Below are 20,904 nucleotides of genomic sequence, written 5' to 3'. Positions count from 1 at the left end.
AAGGGAGAGGAGACAGGAGGAGCTGGGTCTGGGTGGTGAGTACAGAGCCCTGCCTGCTGTTGAAAGATGCCAGTTCAAAAAGCTCCCCCAATCCTGGTGCTGAGTCAGAGGCGCTGCCCCCACAGGCCTTTCTGCATGTCCTGGGATGCCTCTGAAGTCACGTGGACAGACTAAGGGAAGCATTGTTGGGAGTCAGAGAAGGCCAGGTGCCGCCAGAGTGGTTGTGGGCCAGGTTCCCCACAACTACCCACACCCGACCCAGAACAAGGACACAGCTGCTCGGAGAGAAAGTCAAAGGGATTTATTAAATTGGCCATGCAGGGAGACTCAGGACGGGGCGGCCAAGACCTTAGCCTTGCGCTGGGCCTCCATGCAGTACTTTTCAGGGAGGCCTGTAGCTCTGCAAGGACACAGGATGGGTCAGAGACTAGGTCAAGGGCTGCCCCATCCCACCTGGTCCTTAGGTTGACCGTATGTACCTCAGCTCCTCCAGCTTCTGCCTCTTGATGTCAGCTATGTGCTGGCTTCGGCGCTGGGCCTCTTCCTGCAGCCGCCGGCCCTCCTCAAAAGTGTCCACGCGCTCCTGCACCTGCCGCTGCTGTCGCTCCCGCACCTGGCTGCGGATCTCACTGGCGTGCTGCAATCGGCCCGCAGCCCTCTGCTCTTCCTCCCGCCGTTCCTGCGCCATCTGCTCCTGCTGCGCCCTGGAGGGCCAGGAAGGATGCATGTGGGACCCCCAGCCTGGCCCTGTCTCCCAGTTCAGGGCCCAGGATGCCAGCAGGGCACGCACAGAACTTTGTCATGAAGAGTTCCCATGCTCAGGGTTGTTCTAGTAAGAGTACCCCCAATGTGATGCCCCTGATGCCTGCCATAACCCTGGCGCTGACTACCGGAGAATCTTCTGGAACTCGGCCTGATCCCGCTGTATCTGCACAGCCCGCTCGTGCTCTTTGGCTGCCATCTGGTCCATTCGGCACTGGCGTAGCTGCGTCTCTGTCTGCAGCTTCCTCTGTGCCTTCTCCTTCTCCTTCCGTCGCCACTCGCGGTCAGCCACCTCCTGGTTGCGCTTGGCCCTTAGGGCATCCTGGGCAGGAAGGGTATGAAGAGACATGAGGGGCCAAGCCATGGCCCACCATATTCTGGGGCCTCCACATGCCTGTGAATTGAGGACCCCAGGGCCATTCACCCACACCCTGCACTGCCCCTTGTCTATCCAACTGGACAGCTGCTCAACACTGAAGCAGTTCTTTCCCCAGGATGCTCTTTCTCGGGACCTGAGACTGGGCTGTGCAAGGCAGAGGGCAAGGACAGGGAAGAGTGGATATAGAGAACAAGGGACAGTGGGCAGGAACAGTGAACAGGGGACAGGAACAGTGGGCAGAAGACAAGTACTGAGGACAGCGGGCAGGGCAGGAGAGTGGGTAAAGGACAAGGAGCAGAGACAATGGGCAGGGACGAGGGACAGTGGACAGAGGATAGTAGGCAGAAGACAAGTGACAGGGGACAGCAAGCTGTGGGCAGGAACAAGGACAGTGGACAGAAGTGGGATAGCGGACAGCAGGCAGTGGACACCTGCTCGGCTCGGTAGTCCTGGGCTTTCTCATGCAGAGCACTCAGGAGCGCAATCTCCTTCTCCTTGTCCTTGCGGATTCTTTGCTGTTCCTTCTCCAGCTCCGCTTCCCGAGCCTGTGAGAGAAGCCTCATAGCCTGGCCACAGAGCATCCTTGCCAACCCCCACTGCCTCCCACAGCCCTCTGCAGCCCCCAGCTGACCCCTACAGGTTCCCACAGACCCCATGCCAGGCCCATCCCCACCGCCTCACATGGAACACACAGAGCCCGAAACGCACCATCTTCTTCCTGGCGAACTCCAGCACCATCTCATCCGCCAGCCTCTCCTGCGCCTGCAGCTGTGCCTTCTGCTGCTGATTCTCTTCATTGACCCGCCTGATCTCAGCTTGAAGCTGCTGCTTCTGCTGCCTCCTGAGCTCCAGGTCCTGGGGCAGAGTGTGAGTTCATGCATTAGTATTTGTGTGTGGTGTGAATGTGTGTGTGAGTCTGAGCGTAAGTATGTGCGGTTTGTGTCTATCTGAGTCTGTATATAAGAGTGTGAGTTTGCACATGAGTGTTTGTGGTATGTGTAGGTGTACGTTTGAGTCTCTGTGTGTGTATGTGTGTCAGTGTGAGTCTGTGTCTCTGTGTATGTCTGTATCTCTGGTCTGTGCATGTGACCATGTGTATGTGGCTCGGCACTGGGGAGCTCCCAGCAGCACCTCTCCCCTTGGTCCCATGGCCCCCAATGCCCCTGCAGCACCCACCCTGAGGTCCTCGGCCAGCAGCTGGTCCATCTGCACCAGTAGCTGCTCCTTCTCCTGCTCCTGCTGCTCTCCCAGCAGTGCTCGTTCCTCCCGACGTCGCTCTATTTGCTCCACAATATGCCGCTGGCTCCTGGGGGTCAGGGAGATGAAAAGTGGGAGGCAGATTCTGGAACTGTCTGCAGGGTTGGGTTGTTATCCCCAGATCCTAAGTTGGGTGCCCTCTCACCCTACATTATACCACGCTCCCCCACTTGCTGCCCTGGGCACCAGACATGAACCCTTCCAGTTCTGCCCAGGTGGGTGAGTCCAGCTTGGGACACCTCTCAGGGGCCAGGACCGTGACTCACAGGAGTAAAAAGGGTCTCAGGGGGGTCACAGAAACAGCACCTCAGTGCTAGGAGACACCTATCTCCCACAGGTAATACCTCAGAGCTGTATGGATCCTAAAGCACTGACAAGCGCAAACCCAGGTAAGAGCATGGGGTGGGGTGTGTATGTCTGTGTTATGGGTAGGGGTCTGTGTGGTGTGGGTATGTGGGGGGTGTCATCGCACCGGAGCCTCTCCTCCCGGCGCTGCAGCAATATCTCTTCCTCCCGCTGCAGTGACCTCTGCCGCTCCACCTCCATCATCTGGTCCAGCCTCTTCTCCTCTGCTTCCAGCTCCCTCTGTATCTGCTGCTTCTCCAAGATCTGGGCATCCCGGATGGCATGACACTTGGCATTTAGGATGATCTAGAGGACAGGAGAGTCCTTGCTGGCAGGGCAGAGTGAGCCTGGGATAATGCAGCTGGAGCCCCAAACCCCATACAGAAGGAAGAAAGGATGGAAGGATGGATAGATTGATGGACAGATGGGTGGATGTTGAATGTATGGACAAATGAACATATGGAGATAGACAGATGGACAGAAGGATTGATAGATAAATGGATGGATGGATGGATGGACAGGTAGATGGATGGACAGACAAATGAATGGAGAGATGGCCAGATGGATGGATAGATGATGGACAGACATGGATGGAGAGATGGATGGATGGGTGAATGGATGGATGGGTGAACAGATAGAGAGATCAATGGATGGGCAGATGAATGGAAGGAGGGATATATGAACAGATGGATAGTTGGACAGATGGACAGATAGGTGGATGGAAGGATGGTTGAATAGATGTATGGAAGGATGTATAGATGGACAAATGGATAGACAGATGGGCATATGGATGGATAGATGGACAGACAGATGCTACAGGAAGGAGGCAGCTCCCTCCAGACTGTTATGAGGCCCAGGCACATACTCTGGGTGTCTGACAGAATCCATGATCTTCTAGTGCTCACCTCACATGAACCTCCACTTCCCAGGGAGACCCTGAGACTACAAACCCCTGACCACATGCTCAGGGCCTGTGTGGCTCCAAGACCTCTGCAGGAGGATAGAGAGGAGTTGGAGCAGTGCTGCGGGGTGGGAATGCTGAACAGAGGGAGGCCTGGGTGTGGGCAAGGATGAAAAGGTTGTGGGTGGGTTTGAGAAGGGAAAGGAGCCTTCCACAAACATTCAGTCAGTCTGGTCACAGCTCCAAGTGCTCCAGTCATTGTCAATGCCCCCTACTCCTGAGTACTACCAGCAGCTCTCACAGGGTTTCATTCCGCCATTGAAAGGGTATAGGCCAGAGGGGTCAGGGTCCAATCCAGGTCACAGAGATTCACAGCCCCACCACTGACCCCATGAGACTAGCCCTGCCAGTCTCCTAGTCCTCACCTGCCCTGTCCCATCCCCATCTCCATCCCACCCACCTTGCTCATCTCCCTGAGCTCCTCCTCCTGCTCCATGCGTTGCTGCCCTGCCCTCCGCAGAAGGCTCTGCGCCCGCTCCTGGGCCTCCTCCTCCAGGACACTCAGCTTCTTGCTGTTCCTCCAAATCAGCTCCCTCTGCTTCATCATCTTCTTCCGCATGGCCACTGCATCCTAGGGGCCAGGGAGCTCATCCCATGCCATCAGTACCCAACCCTGCCTCCCCTCCTCTCCCAGCAGCCGTAGTTACCAGCATGCGGTCCTTCTCCTGCTGTTGCTCCTGCTCCTGGGCCTCCCGCTCCTCGGATGTCTGCACGTGGGACGCCCACTTGATGCGCTCAAACTCCTCAGGGCTGATGATCAGGGACTCGCCAGAAGGGTCCTTAGTGGGGACACTGGTCAGGAGGGGACAGGGGCAAGCTAAGAGGGACCCCAGGGGAAAGGAGAGTACTGTCTTCAGCACTGCCTTCCAGCTGTGCTGAGAATTGGGACCCCAGATACCAGAAGCTTTAATGACACCTCAATGACTTTTCCTAAAATGTACCATTTTGCCTTCTGCATCTCCGCAGGGTGCTTTCGTCCACTCAGGACAGCCCTGCTCAGCTTGAGACCCCTCCTGCAACCCACAGTACTAGAAGACCTGAGGACTAGAGGACTGCCCATGTCAGGAACACAGGTCTCCCCACTCTGCCACAGCCAGGCCTGAGATGCCATGCCTCGCCCCACCAGCTGCCCCTGGGCTGGCTGGGCTCCTGGGTCCTGATGGAGCAGCATTGGGGCCAGCACCCGGATGACACACCAGGGCAGGGAGGCTATGAGAACCTGGACAGCAGCTTTCAACCTACATATTAATTAGCAACTCAGGCAAGAGCGACCATCCCCTTTGAGACACGACCAAGGCCCGTTCCCAGCGCCCAACGCAGCGGCTAATTATAGTGATTACAGCCATGTCCTCGTTCCAGGCTGGGGGAAAGCGGCTTGGGGCGGGGCCCTCACCACCTGCCTGCTGGACGCAGTGCGGACAGGAAGTGAAACCAGCTCATATAGCTGGGAGTCAGAGCCAGGGGCCCTCTCCAGGTCCCCTGGATTCCAGACAGGGCTCAAAACACACCATGGTGACAACTGCCTGAGGGATTCAAATCCAAGGTGCAGGGACCCCCAGGGCCTGCTTGGGAAGCCCTGCTCTCTCTCACATGAGCTCCCGCACCAGGTCACTGGTGATGAGCTGAATAGTCTCCGGCTTGTGGCTCCGCATGGGGACAGGGTCTCTGGTGATCTTCCGGTCTCTGAGTAGCACTATAGGACTGCTGGTCTGGGCCATGGGCTGTGGAAACACAGGAATTCAGAACACTGACACCCACTCCTTGTCCTTGTGTGATTCATTGGTGGAACCCTTTGGTGCCCACCAGGTAGGGCTGTAGTTTTCCATACTGGCTCAAAAGTGCCACACCTGCCTTCAGCTCAGTGCCAAGCTGCCAGGAGGTAGAGCCTGAGAGGGACCAGGCAGTGTTTGCAGGAATTTCCTGATTAAGATAGAGATGAGCAAAGGAGAAATCACCCCTTTGGGGAAAGGCGGGAAGGGGCTACTTGGACAGATCGTCTGCTGCCCAGCTGTGCCTGTGACCACTGTAACTGCAGTCCACTTGCGCCCCCTGCTGTTCACAGGTTTCCCAGCATGCTCCCAGGGCACATGCACCCCATGCCCTGCTTCTGAACACTCCCCCTGCCAAGTAATTCAGACTTCCCAGGGGGAGGGCCATGGGGACAGCACCTTAACACCTCCAAACAGGCTCTCATCCACCTCAGAGCTCTGGGCTTTGGTGCGGTAGCGAGGCTTGTTCTTGGACCTGCTAGAAACCGTTGAGGTCGAGCTGAGGACACGGGGTGGGCTTTGCAGCTGGAGAGGGGATATGACTTTCATCAGCCCTGAGTCAGTCTCTAGGCACAGGCACATCCCCCTTCAAAGATAAACTGGTCATACTAACCCACCCTCAGGGGGTCTGGGGTGCTTGGCATAGACCCACCTGTGCACAGTACCAGCTGCAGAGTGCTCCTGCACAGTACCACCTGCACAATACCAGCTGTACAGTACTACCTGTATAATACCCCTGCAACTATCACCTGTACACAGTACTACCAACCTACATGGTATCACATGTGCATAGTACCACCTTCGCACAATATCACCCACCTACATAGTATAATGTATGCATAGCATTACCTATGTACAGTACCCAACACACGGTCCCACTGCTACACAGTCCTACCTCCATGGGGCAAGCGTGCTCCCAACTCCTGCCATCCCCTACACCCCAGGCACTCATTAGCTTCGGATGCCCAGCACCCTAGGCTTCCTGCCCCAAACTCCACTCCTGGCTCTGGACCCACCGCATCCCTCATTTGTCTTCGCACCCCTTCTAGAACTGGACTTGCTCCTTTGGGGTGTCTCCCCACTTAGGCCTTCCTGACCTGTTTTTTGCCTTCCAGACCCAACCCCCACACCATCAGGAAGGACACCCCTTTCCCAGGCCCCCTACATCACCCAGACCTCACCATCTCAGATCAGGCTTTATCTCCTGCCCGCTGCTGTGTGACTGTTGTCCCGTTACCCCGGCAACTGGGGGGGGCTATGTTGGCCACGCCCCCTGATTGGCCCCGCCCATGACTAGATGCACCGCCCACGCCCTCCCTGAGCCCTGCCGCTCAGCTCTTCCTCCTCCCACTCCCCGCACTTGTCCGGCCCCTTCTTCACTTTGCACTCAAGGACTTTGCTGACTTTTCTGACTGGCAGCAAACCCCACCACTCCAAGGGTCAGGCCTACCTACCCGTTTCCCCACAAACCTCAGGGGTCTCAGCTCCCGAGTCCCGGAGGTGGCCCCGCCCCACACCCGTGGATTTGGGACTGGATAATGGCAACAAAGGGGACATTGATGGTAATAGTCAGAGGATCCAAAGAAGACACAGAGCCCATGCATGCCATCAATTAACAGGAAATGCCCCCCCAAACGTGTAGTACGAGGCCAGCTGGCCTGGTAATGATGGATCTTATCACACAGGGAGGGATAAGATGCAGAGAAAGTGGGGACAGAGCTATGGCACAAGCAGTGGGGCGTTTGCCTTGCACGCACTAACCTGAGACGATCGCAGGTTAACCTAGGACGGATGTCGGTTCGATCCCCCGGCGTCTTATATGGTCCCCAAGCCAGGAGTGATTTCTTTTTTTGTTTGTTTGTAGTTTTTGTTTGTTTGTTTTTGGGTTTTTGGCCACACCCACTGACACTCAGTGGTTATTCCTGGCTATGTGCTCAGAAATCACTCCTGGATAGGGGGACCATATGGAACTCTGGGGATTGAATCCAGGTCCATCCTGGGTCAGCCTCATTTGGCTTCCACCACCGCTCCGGTCCCAACCAGGAGTGATTTCTGAGCACATAGCCAGGAGTAAACCTTGACCATCAGGTGTGGCCCAAAAAAACAACAATAAAAAAAAAAGATGCTTAGATAGTGACCTCGCACACAATGAGGGTGGGCATGCAAATCAATGCCACCTCTATGGAAAGCTATGTGGAAGTTCCTCAAAATTGAAGAATACAGTCCTCAGAGGAAATAAAAACAGGAACCAGGAAGACACCAGCACCCATGTTTACTTGTGCACTGTGAACACATCAGGGGCTGGAGCAAAATATAGCATGAGGTTGTTTGCCTTGCATGTGGTTGACCTGGGTTTAATCATCAGAATCCCATAGGGATGATTCCCTGAACCTGCCAGGACTAATTTCTGAGCACAGAGCCAGGAGTAACCCCTGAACACTGCCAGATATAGCCCAAAAATTAAACTACAGCACATCATCACAATAGGGTATACCTCATTAAAACTAGGAACAGGGGCAGAGATAGCGAGGGGCTAAGGGAAATTTGCTGTTCAAGCAACCATCCTCTTTTGAATTCTTAGCACCACAAAGAGTCCCCCTGAGCACCATCAGAAGTGACCCTCAGAGTACTCCCAAACTCAAGGGCAGGGAGTCATAGAACAGTGAGAGGGCATTGGCCTTGCATGCGACTGACTAGGTTCAATCCCCAACAACCCATATTGTCCCCGCAATTTGCCAGGAGTAATTTTTATTTTGGTTTTTGGGTCACACCTGGCACTGCTCAGGGGTTACTCCTGGCTCTATGCTCAGAAATCGCTCCTGGAGGGGCCGGAGAGATAGCATGGAGGTAAGGCATTTGCCTTTCATGCAGGAGGTCATCAGTTCGAATCCCGGCGTCCCATATGGTCCCCCGTGCCTGCCAGGAGCAATTTCTGAGCCTGGAGCCAGAAATAACCCCTGAGCACTGCCGGGTGTGACCCAAAAACCACAAAAAACAAAACGAGAAACCGGAGAGATAGCATGGAGGTAAGGCGTTTACCTTTCATGCAGAAGGTCATCGGTTCGAATCCCGGTGTCCCATATGGTCCCCCGTGTCTGCCAGGGGCAATTTCTGAGCATGGAGCCAGGAAAAACCCCTGAGCATTGCCGGGTGTGACCCAAAAACCACAAAAAAAAAAAAAAAAAGAAATCGCTCCTGGAAAGCTCCGTGGACCATATGGGATGCCGGGGTTCGAACCACCGTCCTTCTGCATGCAAGGCAAATGCCTTGCCTCCATGCTATCTCTCCAGCCCCCGAAGTCATTTCTTTTTTTTTTTTAAGCCAGTTAAATTGAGCAATGAGGGGGTTATATACCAACTTTTGTGATACTAAATTAATAAGTTCTGATAAACCACTGCCATTGGACCAGCCAGGAGTAATTTCTTTTTTTTTTTTTTTTTTTTTTTGTGGTTTTTGGGTCACACCCGGCAGCCCTCAGGGGTTACTCCTGGCTCCATGCTCAGAAATTGTTCCTGGCAGGCACGGGGGACCATATGGGACGCTGGGATTTGAACCGATGACCTCTTGCATGAAAGGCAAACGCCTTACCTCCATGCTATCTCTCCAGCCCCTTCAGGAGTAATTTCTGAGGGCAGTCAGGAGTAATCCCTGGGTGCTGCAGGGTGTGGCCCAAAACCAAAACATGGATATTTAGTTGCCAAACTCATGTAAGAGAGAAAGATTTCCCTTATTTGACAGTCTGGAAGCCTCTAGGAAACTCAAATACAAATTGAAATGAAAGACTGTAAGACTATTGTGATGCATACACACACACTCACTGTACTGGGCCAGCCACAACACAGCGAAAGGTGCACAGTGGCCTTGCCTGCAGCATAGCCATCTCCCGCTGCAAAGTCGCACCCAACTCTCATTTCCTCCTAGATGCTTTCAGGCTTAGGACCTGAGCCAGACGTTGCAAGTGCATGATTTGTTGGAACAAGTTACATCAGTAAATGTGGCGATTGTTCTTGCTTTGTACTGTGCTGACTGGAGTTTCAAAGTGGACGACTGAGGGCAAGCAGAACCAACAGCAGGCCAGAGGGCAGGACCTGATGGAAATCTCAGTCACACCCACAGCATAGCCTGTGCCCACAGCCCCCTGCTCTTCGCATTGAGGTGGGCATGCAAATCAATGTGACGGTAAATAGACTGAAAGCACAGCTATGCCCACAGCTGGTCTGTGCCCACCACATCCCACTCTGCCCATGCAGGTGGACATGCAAATCAGTACCAGTTCTATAGAAAATGGAATGAAAGTTTTTCTGCCAACTATCAGGTCCCATCTCTGCCTGCCAGCCTTCTGTCTCCCTGGTTCCCTCAGGCCTGTTCTCTCTGAGGTCCTCTCCCTCCACCAAGGTTCTAGGGAAATATTTCAGAAGCCAAAAGAAATGAGCAGGCCTTGCTTGTCCCCCTCACGGTCATCTCAACTTAGCTGGTATAGGCCCTCCTTCCTGGCAGCACAATTTCCTGGGTACCTTCGATACGACCGGAGAGTTGTGCTGGTTGCCATGGTCCAACCTAGAAAGATGAAAATAAAGCAGTTTGTGGAGCCAGAGTGATAACACAGCGGGGAGTGCATTCGCCTTGCATGTAGCCAAACCAGGTTCTATCCCTAGCATCCCATATGGTCCCTAAGCCTGTCAGGAGTGACCCATGAGCACAGCCAGATGTGGCCCCCCAAAAATTTTAAAAGCAGTTTGGGAGCCACATTTTCGCCCCGAACCAGGGTAGCTGCCCTGTCCCCACCTTATGTCTGTCCCCAGAGATAGGTACCATACACACCCCCAGTTTATGTGAACAAACTGGAAAGACGGTGGGTCTGTATATGGGTCCTGTTTTGTTGTTTTGCTTTGTTTTGTTTGCTTTTTGGGCCACCTGGTGATGCTCAGGGGTTACTCCTGACTTTGCACTCAGAAATCGCTTCTGGTAGGGAAACCATATGGGATAGAACTGTGGTCCGTCCTAGGCTAGCGCGTGCAAGGCCAATGCCCTACCACTTGTGCCACCACTCTGGCCCTTGGGTCCTGCTTTCTTTTTTGTTTGTTTGTTTGTTTGTTTGTTTTGAGGTCACACCGCAGTGCTCAGGGGTTACTCCTGATTCTACGTTCAGAAATCGTTCCTGACAGGCTTGGGATGCCAAGATTTGAACCACCGTCCTTCTGCATGGAAGGCAAACACCCTACCTCCGTGCTATCTCTCCGGCCCAGGGGTCCTGTTTTCTGTGTCTTTGGAGACAGACCATCCTGGCAGAGAGACACCTAGGACTACCCAGCTTAGCAGGACACAGAACTGAGATACACTTTCCTCATCATTATCAATCCAAAGAACACACTCAGGCAGACTGGGCAGGAAGGGGCAAGGTAAAGGCGGTGATGCCCTTTCTGGGGTCTGTGGGTGAAGGGCTGAGGTAGCTCCATTCGCAGGGCACCTGCCTCAGACCCACCAGTCACTTTTTGCAGCTCAGAACCTTGTGTCCACCCTGTGGTCATGGGTCACACAGGACTGTGGGGGGAGGTCAAACCCCTTGTTGATGGTCTCCAAGTCTAAGAATGACTCCCAGAAAGATAAATTGAATTCCATTCTTCCGTCCCCCCTTTTGGGGGAGACTTTGATAATAATATCCGACGTGAATAATCAACGAATGCAAAAGATTAGGGAACCAAAGGTTCAGCAAATAAAATCTTTTGTCAGTTGCAGCCAGCTCCAAAAAGCAAACCGAACAAGCAGTCAGTTCTGGCAAAAGAGCTCCCTATGCCTCCCCAACAAGCTATTTATTTGTTTCCTTAATCACCCCCACCTGGAAGGTCCAGGTGGGATGACAGGCAAAAACAATATTACAACACAGGACATGCCTCCACAGATCTGGCACCAGTTTCCTTACGTGACCCACTCAAGCCAGCCTGTTGGGCGGAGGCTGAGATAAGGCCAAGAAGGCAGGAAATGACAGGGCCTGGTTCCCTTGGCAACGCAGCAGCAAACAGGGGCAGAAGTCCCCTGCCTCCAGACTGACCTTGGGAGGGGAAGTTTCTGGAAGCCTCTGAGGACAATGCTGCCTAAAAAAGGAGGCAGAGGGCACATTCCAGATGCCAGCCCAGTCCTGGTCTTGGGGGGTGTCTGAAAGTCTCCCACGCTACCCTGGGAAGTGATCTCAGCATGAAGCCTTGATCTCTCAAACAAAAGGAGCAAGAACTTTAGGTGGACAGTGTGGTAGAAGGACCAAGAGAGGCAGAAACTTCAGGGTTGTAGCTGAGATCGACCCCTGCCTGGGTCCCTGTTATATTAAACAGACTTTCCAGGGGTCCTCAAACTTTTTAAACAGGGGGCCAGTTCACTGTCCCTCAGACCATTGGAGGGTCTGATTATAGTAAAAACAAAACTTATGAACGAATTCTTATGCACACTGCATATATCTTATTTTGCAATGAAGAAACAAAACAGATACAAATATAATATGTGTGGGGCCGGGCGGTGGCGCTGGAGGTAAGGTGCCTACCTTACCTGCGCTAGCCTAGGAGACGGACCGCGGTTCGATCCCCCGGCGTCCCATATGGTCCCCCCAAGCCAGGAGCGACTTCTGAGCGCATAGCCAGGAGTAACCCCTGAGCGTTACCGGGTGTGGCCCAAAAACCAAAAAAAAAAAAAAAAAAAAAAAAAAAAAAAAAAACAAATATAATATGTGGCCCGCGGGCCATAGTTTGAGGACCACTGCAACTGTTACGGCATATCAGACTTCACCCTCAATCATGATGGCTTCCCTTTTTACATATCAAAAACCCACCTGCATGGGAAGAACATTTAGATAGGCTCTTCACTCTAACCTATTCTATATCCATGGGGGTGGTCCTATCTTCCCAATAAATACCGAGATCCCAGCTGGCTTTTCTCTCTTGCTCTACATAGTGGAAAGGGCCCCAGACTCACGTTTCATCCCCCTGCAGGGGATGTGGCTCAGTAGCTCAGCACTGACCTCACATAAGTGAAACCTTGGGTGCAATTCCTGACTACAAAGTGCTCTCTCTCTCTCTCTCTCTCTCTCTCTCTCTCTCTCTCTCTCTCTCTCTCTTCTCTTTTCTCTCCCCCTCACTCTCGCTCTCGCTCTCTATCTCCCCGCCCTTCCCCCAGTCAAGTAGTTAGGCCTTCCCCCTGACCCTCACATCATGGCCCCTGAGGATCCATGTCCAGTCTACCCACATTTCCTCAGCAACCACAGTGCACGTCTCTGGAATCTGCCTCCTAGCTAAAGGACTAAACTTGGGCCTTTGTGGAGGTGTTCCTGTCTCAGCCACTCCCTCCAGGCCTTCCTGCCCAGCTCTGTTCCTGCCTCTTTGGGCCTCTGCCAGACCCTCCAAGGTCTCTAGGGCAGTGGAGGCAGGCATGGGACGAACTGTTTTCCTCAGAGCCAGGTACAAGCCAGATGCCAGCAGCCCTATCTCCACACAGGGCAAACACCTCCTACACCTGCAATGTCACTTCCCTGTTAACAGACTGGCACCAGCTTCCACGATGCCAGGAGGCCAGCCTACTTCACCTGAGGCGTTCCTGGGTGGTCCTAGATGCAGTCACATACATCCCTGAGCATTGTCCCATGAGTAATCACACAATGAACATGCACATATACACATACACACACACACCTAAGCCCTGTCCCATAAGTAACCATATACCCGAACCATTCACACACTTGTGCAAACTCACACCTGAGCACTATCCCATAACTAACCATATGCCTAATCACAACGCATACCCACACTCACTCACACACACACACACACACACACACACACACACACACACACCTAAGCCCTGTCCAAGAGCCACATGCCAGGATATTTTACACACACATATTCAGGTAATACACATGCATGCACTCCCCCCACAGGTGAAACTCAGTGGGCATCTCTCCTCTAGTCTTCTTTCTTCAGTGCCTCCTATTCCATAGCTGAGGGCAGAGATAAGTGAATCTCAGCTTCTGTCCTTCTGCCTCCCATGCACCATGCTCTTCTACTTACCCAAGTCCCAACACTCCAGCTGGACAGCACTTGCTGCAAAGTGGATTTTTGTTTATTTGGCGGGACACGCCCAGTAGTGCTCAGGAGCTACCTGGCTTTGTGTTCTAGGGGTACTTTTGGCATGTGCAGAGGACCATGTGGTTCCAGGGACAGGACCTGGGCCTACATATCCTTTCAGCCCTCTGAGCCTTCTCAGCTTTCTGAAGTGAGTCAGGGGACCACACAAACAACCAGGCAGCTGTCTCAGACTAGGGAGGCTGGACAACACTGGACGCCTGAGGTTCTGGGCACCATGTCACACGGCCAGGGAACTCAAGAATGAGGGCAAGGTGGGCATTCATTCAGGAAACATTGGTCTAGAACCAACAGTCCATGGAGTGTTTTCTATTCACAGACCTACCTACCCATCACCCTTTGCTGAGTCTGCAATTCAGTGGCAGCCCTGTGCTGGGTAGAGGTGCAGGAAAGTGGGAGACACTGGCACAGAGTTTGGGAAACTCTAGAAAAGGCCCTCAAAAGGCACCATAGGTGAGACCATCGCAGGGCCCCAGTGGCCAGGGAATGCCAGAGAACAAGGACACAGTAGATAGCAGGAACAGAGGTGGTGCCAGGCACTGGACTGTACCTGGGAACTCCATGGACCAAAGACAAAATAGGACTGAAATGGAGACAGTAACTGCAACAAAAAAAAAGCAAAAAGAAAACAGACAAAGAAGGGGCTGGGGTGGTGGGATGGGCCAGACACTGGACAAGCCCTGCTGCTGGGAAATCCCTGGTTGGGTCTTGCTTCATCTCCTACTTAGAGGAAAAGGTTCAAGTTCTGCAGCTGTTGCTCTCTCTGCTCCCCACTCTTGAGCACAGAACTGTACTGTTTTCCATGCTTCGTGGCTCGAGGACTGCCATCCTTAACAGATTCAGACAAGGACCCACCCGTGTGCATGCCCTTAGCTCCAAGAACCCCTAATGCCTAAGGACTGGGGAAGGGGAGGAGGTGAGGAGCTCTTCCTTGTAAATTATCAGCAAATTCAAGATTTCCTCTGCAGCAGCAGAGCCTCAGACTGAAGCTTCCTGAAGGGGGAAGCGCACCCCCTGGGAATTGGCACCAGGACACCGGGTCTTGCAGCAAGGGTGTGCTAGCAGATTCCATGGCCCTGTGCCCACTAAGGTCCTGGCACCCTGCCCAGCACCCATGGGGCCTGGCAGGCCACGATAGGCGCTGCTGGCCAAGACAGTACTGGGGCATGGAGCTGGGGGAGAAAAGAACAAAGGTTCCTGGGTCACCGATCTTGGATAATCTATCACCCTCCAACAGTGCCCCAACAGTGCCCCAGCACTGCCCAGAAGGAAGCAGAGAAACTAAGAAGAGCAGAAACATCAGAAATGGAGCAGGAGCCTGGAATGGTGGGTGGAACCTAGTGTGGGGGCAGAACCTATAGTGGGGAGGATGCTGCAGACGTATTAGCGTCCCTAAGCAAAAACTTAGTGGGTTAGATAATCCTCACTGGGAACAAGTGGGTACACAAGGTGAATGAATATGAAAATGAAATAAATGAGACCACACAAAATGCATTGAGAGACAAATTTATTTTTCAGCTGATGAGTTTTAAGCTCCAGCTCTGGTATGCAGGGAGAACAAAGAGTAGGAGAGCAGTACAATGGGGAAACAGGCCTAGAATCTACATATCAAATGACTATCCTATAGGTGAGAAAGACCCCTGTTGGAGGTTGGTGATGGAATTGTTCTTTGGGTAAGCAGAAAAACAGGTTTGTCAAGAAAACAGGAGACAAAAATATTTATGTTTATCTGGTTGCTGGAAAGTAGATTTTGGGGGGGACGGAAATAATTGTTTACCATCATAGAGCTAGACTCAGAAAAACAAGCTGCTGGCACCAGGTTATACTAGAAATACAATTCACAAATAGACTAGACAGCGGGGAGCTTGTGGCGGGCTTTGGTACTGAAATTCCTTTGTGAGTGAAGAGAAGCTAAAGCCGAATTTCTGTACAAGAAAAGGAACAATATTCAAATAAAGAGAAAATGTAATGTCACAGAATTATAGCCAATAATCCACGTAAAGGGTCAATAATTGACTTCTCTGAACAGGCCTTTTGGCAAATAATTCTTGGGAGGAAAAATTAGACACTGCACCAGGAAGGCAAAAAGGTGCGTGCCCCCTAAGGGGGGGGGTAACAGGAGGAGCCTTATGGTGATAGGTGGAGCCTTCACTGGGAAGCAGCCTATGGTGATGGGAGCCCTCAAAGGAGCATGTGACAGGCCAAGCATTTACTGGGAAGGAGCCTGTGGTGGTTGAAGATCCCATCTGATCCCAGGATAAAGGTGATACTGAGGGTCCAAGCTGGACCTACTTTTCCTCAGTGTGCCTGAGGGATCTCCCACAAGACTGTGCCGGCAGACCCTTCCCCCCATCCCAACCACCCAGCTGTTCTGAGTTGGGGACTCGAAGAACCCAGGGCTTTGTCCTCAGCATACTGTCCTCATACAACCTGGCCATGGACAACCATGCGCTGTTGTTATTGTTCATCCACAGCTGCCATTCTCAAACCCAGGAAGCATGAGGGTCTAGAGGGTGGGACCCTGGGTTGAGATGCTCTGCTTTGCAGCCCCCAATCTGATCTGCCATCCCTCTCCAAGCACAGCAAAGAATCAAGACACAGACTGAGTCTGTCACAAAAAAAATCAAATGTTTTATTGGTCAAGTTGAGGGAAATGCTTCCAGCCTTGGTTTATAATTGGAAACTAACCCTCCTCCCCCCTCATCTCACTCCCACCACAGAAGCCACAGGGCCAGGGTCACCATGACTGTGGAGAACATGTCCTAGCCACCAGAGTTCTGAGTGAGGCCCTGCAGTGGCAGGCAGGCCACAGATGGGTGACCCTGACCCCATCTAGGAAGGGCTGAGAACCCAGCACCCAGAGGAGAGGGAAGGGTCAGCAGTAAGTTGAGCCTCTCAATTTTGGTCCCAGAGGAGAAAAGTGAGTTGGTCTAGTTTGGGAGGAAAGATCAGTGTTGGTAAGCACAGAGAATGAAGTTCCCTCAGATACCCCGAGGGGCTCGGGGGTGGAGTGGGATTGGCGCACTGATACTCACAGGAATGTGACTGCCTGAGATTCTATATATTAACATCCACAAGGGGGCAGGTGGAATGGGGCCGGTGAGGTGGCATTAGAGGTAAGGTGTCTGCCTTGCAAGCGCTAGCCAAGGAAGGACCGCGACTGCGGTTCGATCCCCCGGCGTCCCATATGGTCCCCCCAAGCCAGGGGCAATTTCTGAGCGCTTAGCCAGGAGTAACCCCTATGCATCAAACGGGTGTGGCCCGAAACCCCCCCCCCCAAAAAAAAAGAGGGCAGGTGGGTAGTGGTGGCATCAAAAGATTTGGCGGCGCATCCCATAGCCAGTCATCCCTGCCTGGGACGCACCAAGATTGGAGCCCATCTGTAAACCGATCACATTCTTGCCCTCCTGAAGCTGGCTGGCTGAGAAGTTCCGGGGGTTCTCCTTGGATTTCCTGCGTGAAAGGAGAAGCTGGTTGAGGCAGGTCAGGATGGTCCCAGAAAAATGTGCCCCCACCTTCTTCTCTGGAATGAACTCCTCTTGTCAAAAGACCCCCAGAATACTCACTTGGGGAACCAGTTAGGGTCCCCAGAGAAGAGGCCGTCATTCCGGGCTACAGCCAGCCCACCCAGGTTCATGAGCGTCCGCTGCACACATGCCAGGTTCTTCCCTGCAGGAAAGGGGTAGAGGGAGGGATGGGTTCAGCATGACTGGCAGGTGGAGATCCTACCCAGCCTCCTGGCACATTCACACCCTACTAAAACACAGACACTCCCGATTCCATGTCCTCTCCACCATATACACCTGCGCATGCATATGCACCCAGCTCCCTTTCACGACAAATGTCCCACCTTCCAGAGGTCAACGGTCTGGAAGCTGTCGGTTTTGTTGATACCATAGTGCTCAGCAGTCCTTCAGGAACTACGGATATCTGCTCCATCTGCTTAAAGGCCAATGGAGAAGCCTGGATCTTCTTCACAGTGGCCGCTGGCCCTCAGGATATCAGCCCATTATGAGCTCACACAGCACCTGGGAGCACCAGATGTCTGGAAGAGGGGAGAACGCCACAACCATGCTGGGAGTGCCCACCTTCAGGCCCATTCTCTGGGACCAAGGGGCATAGGCTCACCGTGCATCTTTGAGCCAGTTCTGGAAATTGTCACGGCCCAGCTCAGGCTGACCCACATCTTTGCGGCACTGGCCCGAGATCCACTGGATCAGGATCTGTTCCAGGGTCTGTGTCAATCTGCTTCTCGATCTTCTGCTTTCAGCTGCACCACGGCTCAGGCCATAGGTCAGGTCTCTCGGTTTGGTCCATGGTTGACTGTCGATGATTGCTGTGGGAGAGACAATGACAGGTCAGCACCACTAGGGCCAGGTGTCAGAACTGACCAGATGCGGGGACCCCGGGATAGGCCATGTGATTTCACATAAATGTTTCTCAGTGCAGAGGGAGGATGGGAGAAAGACGGTGGCAGCTCACATATTTGCAGATCGTGGAGGCCCCAGATTCAAACCCCTCCCCAACTCATGCCACAGTACCCCAGCCACTGCTGGAATTAAATAAAGCCACTGGGGGCAGAATAGGCCTCGGCCCTTAAAAGACGAACCACCATTACTACCCACTCTGCTCTGGACAGCCTGGGTGGGGATGATTCAGAGGCTGGGGGAGGAATGAGTACAAGTTTTCTTTCTTTCTTTTTTTTTTTTAATTGCCACACCCGGTGATGCTCAGGGGTTACTCCTGGTTATGTGCCTCAGAAATCGCTCCAGCTTGGGGGGACCACATGGGATGCTGGAAGATTGAACAGCGGTTCATCCTAGTGCTAGCGAGGGCAAGGCAGATGCCTTACCAATTTGCCACTCCAGCCCCCTGACAAGTTTTTCTTATTTATCTGGCATCTGGGGATCAAATGAGGACCTTATACCCAATTCAGCTTTTTTGTTGTTATTTGTTGTTGGTTTGTTTTAGGGCCATACTCAGTGCTCAGGGGTTACTTCCTGGCTCTATAATCAGTGAATCTGCTCTATTAGACGTGGGAAGGGGGGAACCTATGGGGATACTGGGACTCGAAACTTGGGTCCAGCGGAGTGCAAGGCAAAGGCCCTCCCTGCTGTGCTCTTGCTCTGGCCCAACCCAACTCTGCTTTAACATAACATCTACCAAGAGTGCAGGGGCGTGGGAGAGGGAGTACTGGCCCTGCAGGAACAAAGGGGACCACAGGAGGTGAAGGATGAGCTCCAGGAGCAGTGACTGAGCTGATCAGACTGAAACGCCTAGGCCCTTGATAAAGCTTAGAGGGCTTCCTATAGGAGGCGGGTTTGAGTAGGCCAGAACCAGGAGAATCCAGCAGTGAAACCATGTTCTCTCTCCTTTTCCAGAAGCTGCCCTGGGTAGAGCTAAGTGTCTGCATAGGTCTACCTGCCTGAGCCCCAAACCTGGGAATGATGTCCGAGGAGGCGAGCAGAGGCTAATTAGAGGATCCTTGAGATGATAATGGGTCATATGGGCAGCCAGGCACTAGTAATGAGGGCAGCATGGGGCTGAGGCAAGAGGCCAGGCTGCGGGGCTGGTGTGCAAGCCATTCCTGAAGCTTCTAGGGAAGTTCCCCCCAACCCTCTGCAGGCTACTCCAGTCTCCAGGCAGGAACTGCCTCTACAGGAACTGAGCCCTGGCTGGAGTGTCAGGAAAACCTTAAGAATGGGGAAATATATGGGTTTTTTTCTACCTGCCCAGGCACTGAAAAAACAGGGGTCTTGAGCATTCTCTAATGGGTCCTGGAGTGAAACCACAGCAGGGAGGGTGTTTGCCTTGCATGTGGCAGACTCCGGTTTAATCCACAGCATCCCATATGGTCCCTTGAGCACTGCCAGTAGAGATTCCTGAGCTCAGAGCCAGGAGAACAGCCTGAGCACTGCCTGTAGTATATGAAAAAGTTTCCATAAGATGATTCTTGGAATTGTTGTATATAAAAGTGTTTCCTTAGGATTGTTCTGTGACTATTGCCCCACCTAGCCCTTCCTTACAACTGCCAGGTGTGGCCTCCCCCCCAAAACAGAAGGGAGCCAAAAAACATGTTTCTGGGTTCAAGAAGAGAGGACATCTTCTGAGCTCCACATCTGGCTTCAGGCTAAGGCAGAGGCCTGATGTCACCCTGGCTCTCTCTCCCACCTGCTCAGTCATCCACCCAACCGCTGCCCGGCTGGCCTAGGCGGGGCAAGCCAGCACCCCTCCCCTGTGCCCTCTCTCTCCAGCGGCAAGTTTCCTGTCTCCAATCTATGGATTATTTTTAAACCAGCAGTGCCTACCCATCATCCAGCCAGACCCGAGTCTCAGTCTGCTGGGCAAAGAAGGGGCAGAATAAGAGCTGTTCAACCATGCCAGTCTCTGACACCCATGTGCTAGTCCCAGCACAAGACAATGATTAATCTGGGTGGCCTGGAGCAGCCAGGACCAGGAAGGCGGACCCTTCTGGCTGCCCCCAGCCCTCTTGCCAGGGCAGATGGTGCACAGGGAGTCCCCATAGAGCAGGGTGCAGACTCCGGCTGCAGGGTGGGGTGTCTGTCTGGTGAAGCTCTGGGCAGTCACAGCTGTCTCAGTCCTCACAATCTCCTGAAGGCTTGGGAGCCCCAAGAGAAGACATAAGAGTAGAGTGGAGCTGGGTGCACCCTAAATCAGCAGGCCTGGCCTGGTGAAAGGGAGGGAGGTTACAATGGGGTAGAGTAATGACCGGGCCCCACCCAACAATTGCCAACTATGCAAAGAAAGGCGGGTGTGGGGCAAGCAGCAAGCAAAACCTTCCCCGAGGTAACTGTTCAAACAAGGAGGACTGGAGGGTTGCAAGCACCCCATCCAAAAGCACAAACAGGAAGCCAAAGATCGAGGGGCAGAGAGGGGCGTTGCCATGGCTTCTGTGTACCAAACAGCGCCAGGAACTGAGGGAACTCGGGCAGGAACACCCGCGCAGCTGCGCGCCTTGGGCCACCTGGGCGCCTGGGCCAGCCACAATCACAATGTAGGGTTTGGGGGTGGAAGGATCCAGGAAACAGGACAGGGAGAAGGTCGCTTCCAGAGGCCTGGTCTGAAATCCCGGACCTGCAAAGGCAGGATCCTGCCCCAAAACCCCGCATATGGTCCCGTGGCGCAGGAGGAAAAATTTGGGAGCCACTGGGACATGGGAGCTGCAAGTCTCCCCCTCCACACCCTTGCCGGTCACCCGCTGCTCTGGCCACCACCCACCGGGCCTACAGGCGGGAAGGAGCCACTTCCGCCGCCTGGCGGTGGGGGACCCCCCCCCCCCGCGCCAGC

The 20,904-nt window shown here is 53.4% G+C and overlaps 1 protein-coding gene across 1 annotated transcript; it reads right to left on the bottom strand.

The window, feature by feature from the left end:
* Nucleotides 1-286: 286 nt before the first annotated feature.
* On the bottom strand, nt 287-20,502 carry CFAP45 (cilia and flagella associated protein 45). The gene is made up of 20 exons (XM_049777625.1): nt 20,459-20,502; nt 20,064-20,215; nt 17,725-17,932; nt 17,625-17,641; nt 17,163-17,265; nt 16,961-17,049; nt 12,704-12,866; nt 11,413-11,565; nt 6,944-7,004; nt 5,873-5,998; nt 5,295-5,425; nt 4,352-4,496; nt 4,105-4,275; nt 2,871-3,049; nt 2,318-2,447; nt 1,850-1,996; nt 1,573-1,686; nt 891-1,084; nt 480-704; nt 287-400 (listed from the first exon to the last, which is right to left on the bottom strand). Exons 1-20 carry the CDS (start codon nt 20,500-20,502, stop codon nt 328-330), a joined length of 2,625 nt encoding a protein of 874 aa, XP_049633582.1. The 3' UTR covers nt 287-327.
* Nucleotides 20,503-20,904: the final 402 nt, after the last annotated feature.

The sequence above is a fragment of the Suncus etruscus genome, chromosome 7, assembly GCF_024139225.1.
Source record: "Suncus etruscus isolate mSunEtr1 chromosome 7, mSunEtr1.pri.cur, whole genome shotgun sequence".
In the NCBI taxonomy this organism is placed as follows: domain Eukaryota; kingdom Metazoa; phylum Chordata; class Mammalia; order Eulipotyphla; family Soricidae; genus Suncus; species Suncus etruscus.
The sequence above is the reverse complement of the archived record's forward strand: the minus strand, read 5'-3'. Positions and strand labels throughout refer to the sequence as shown.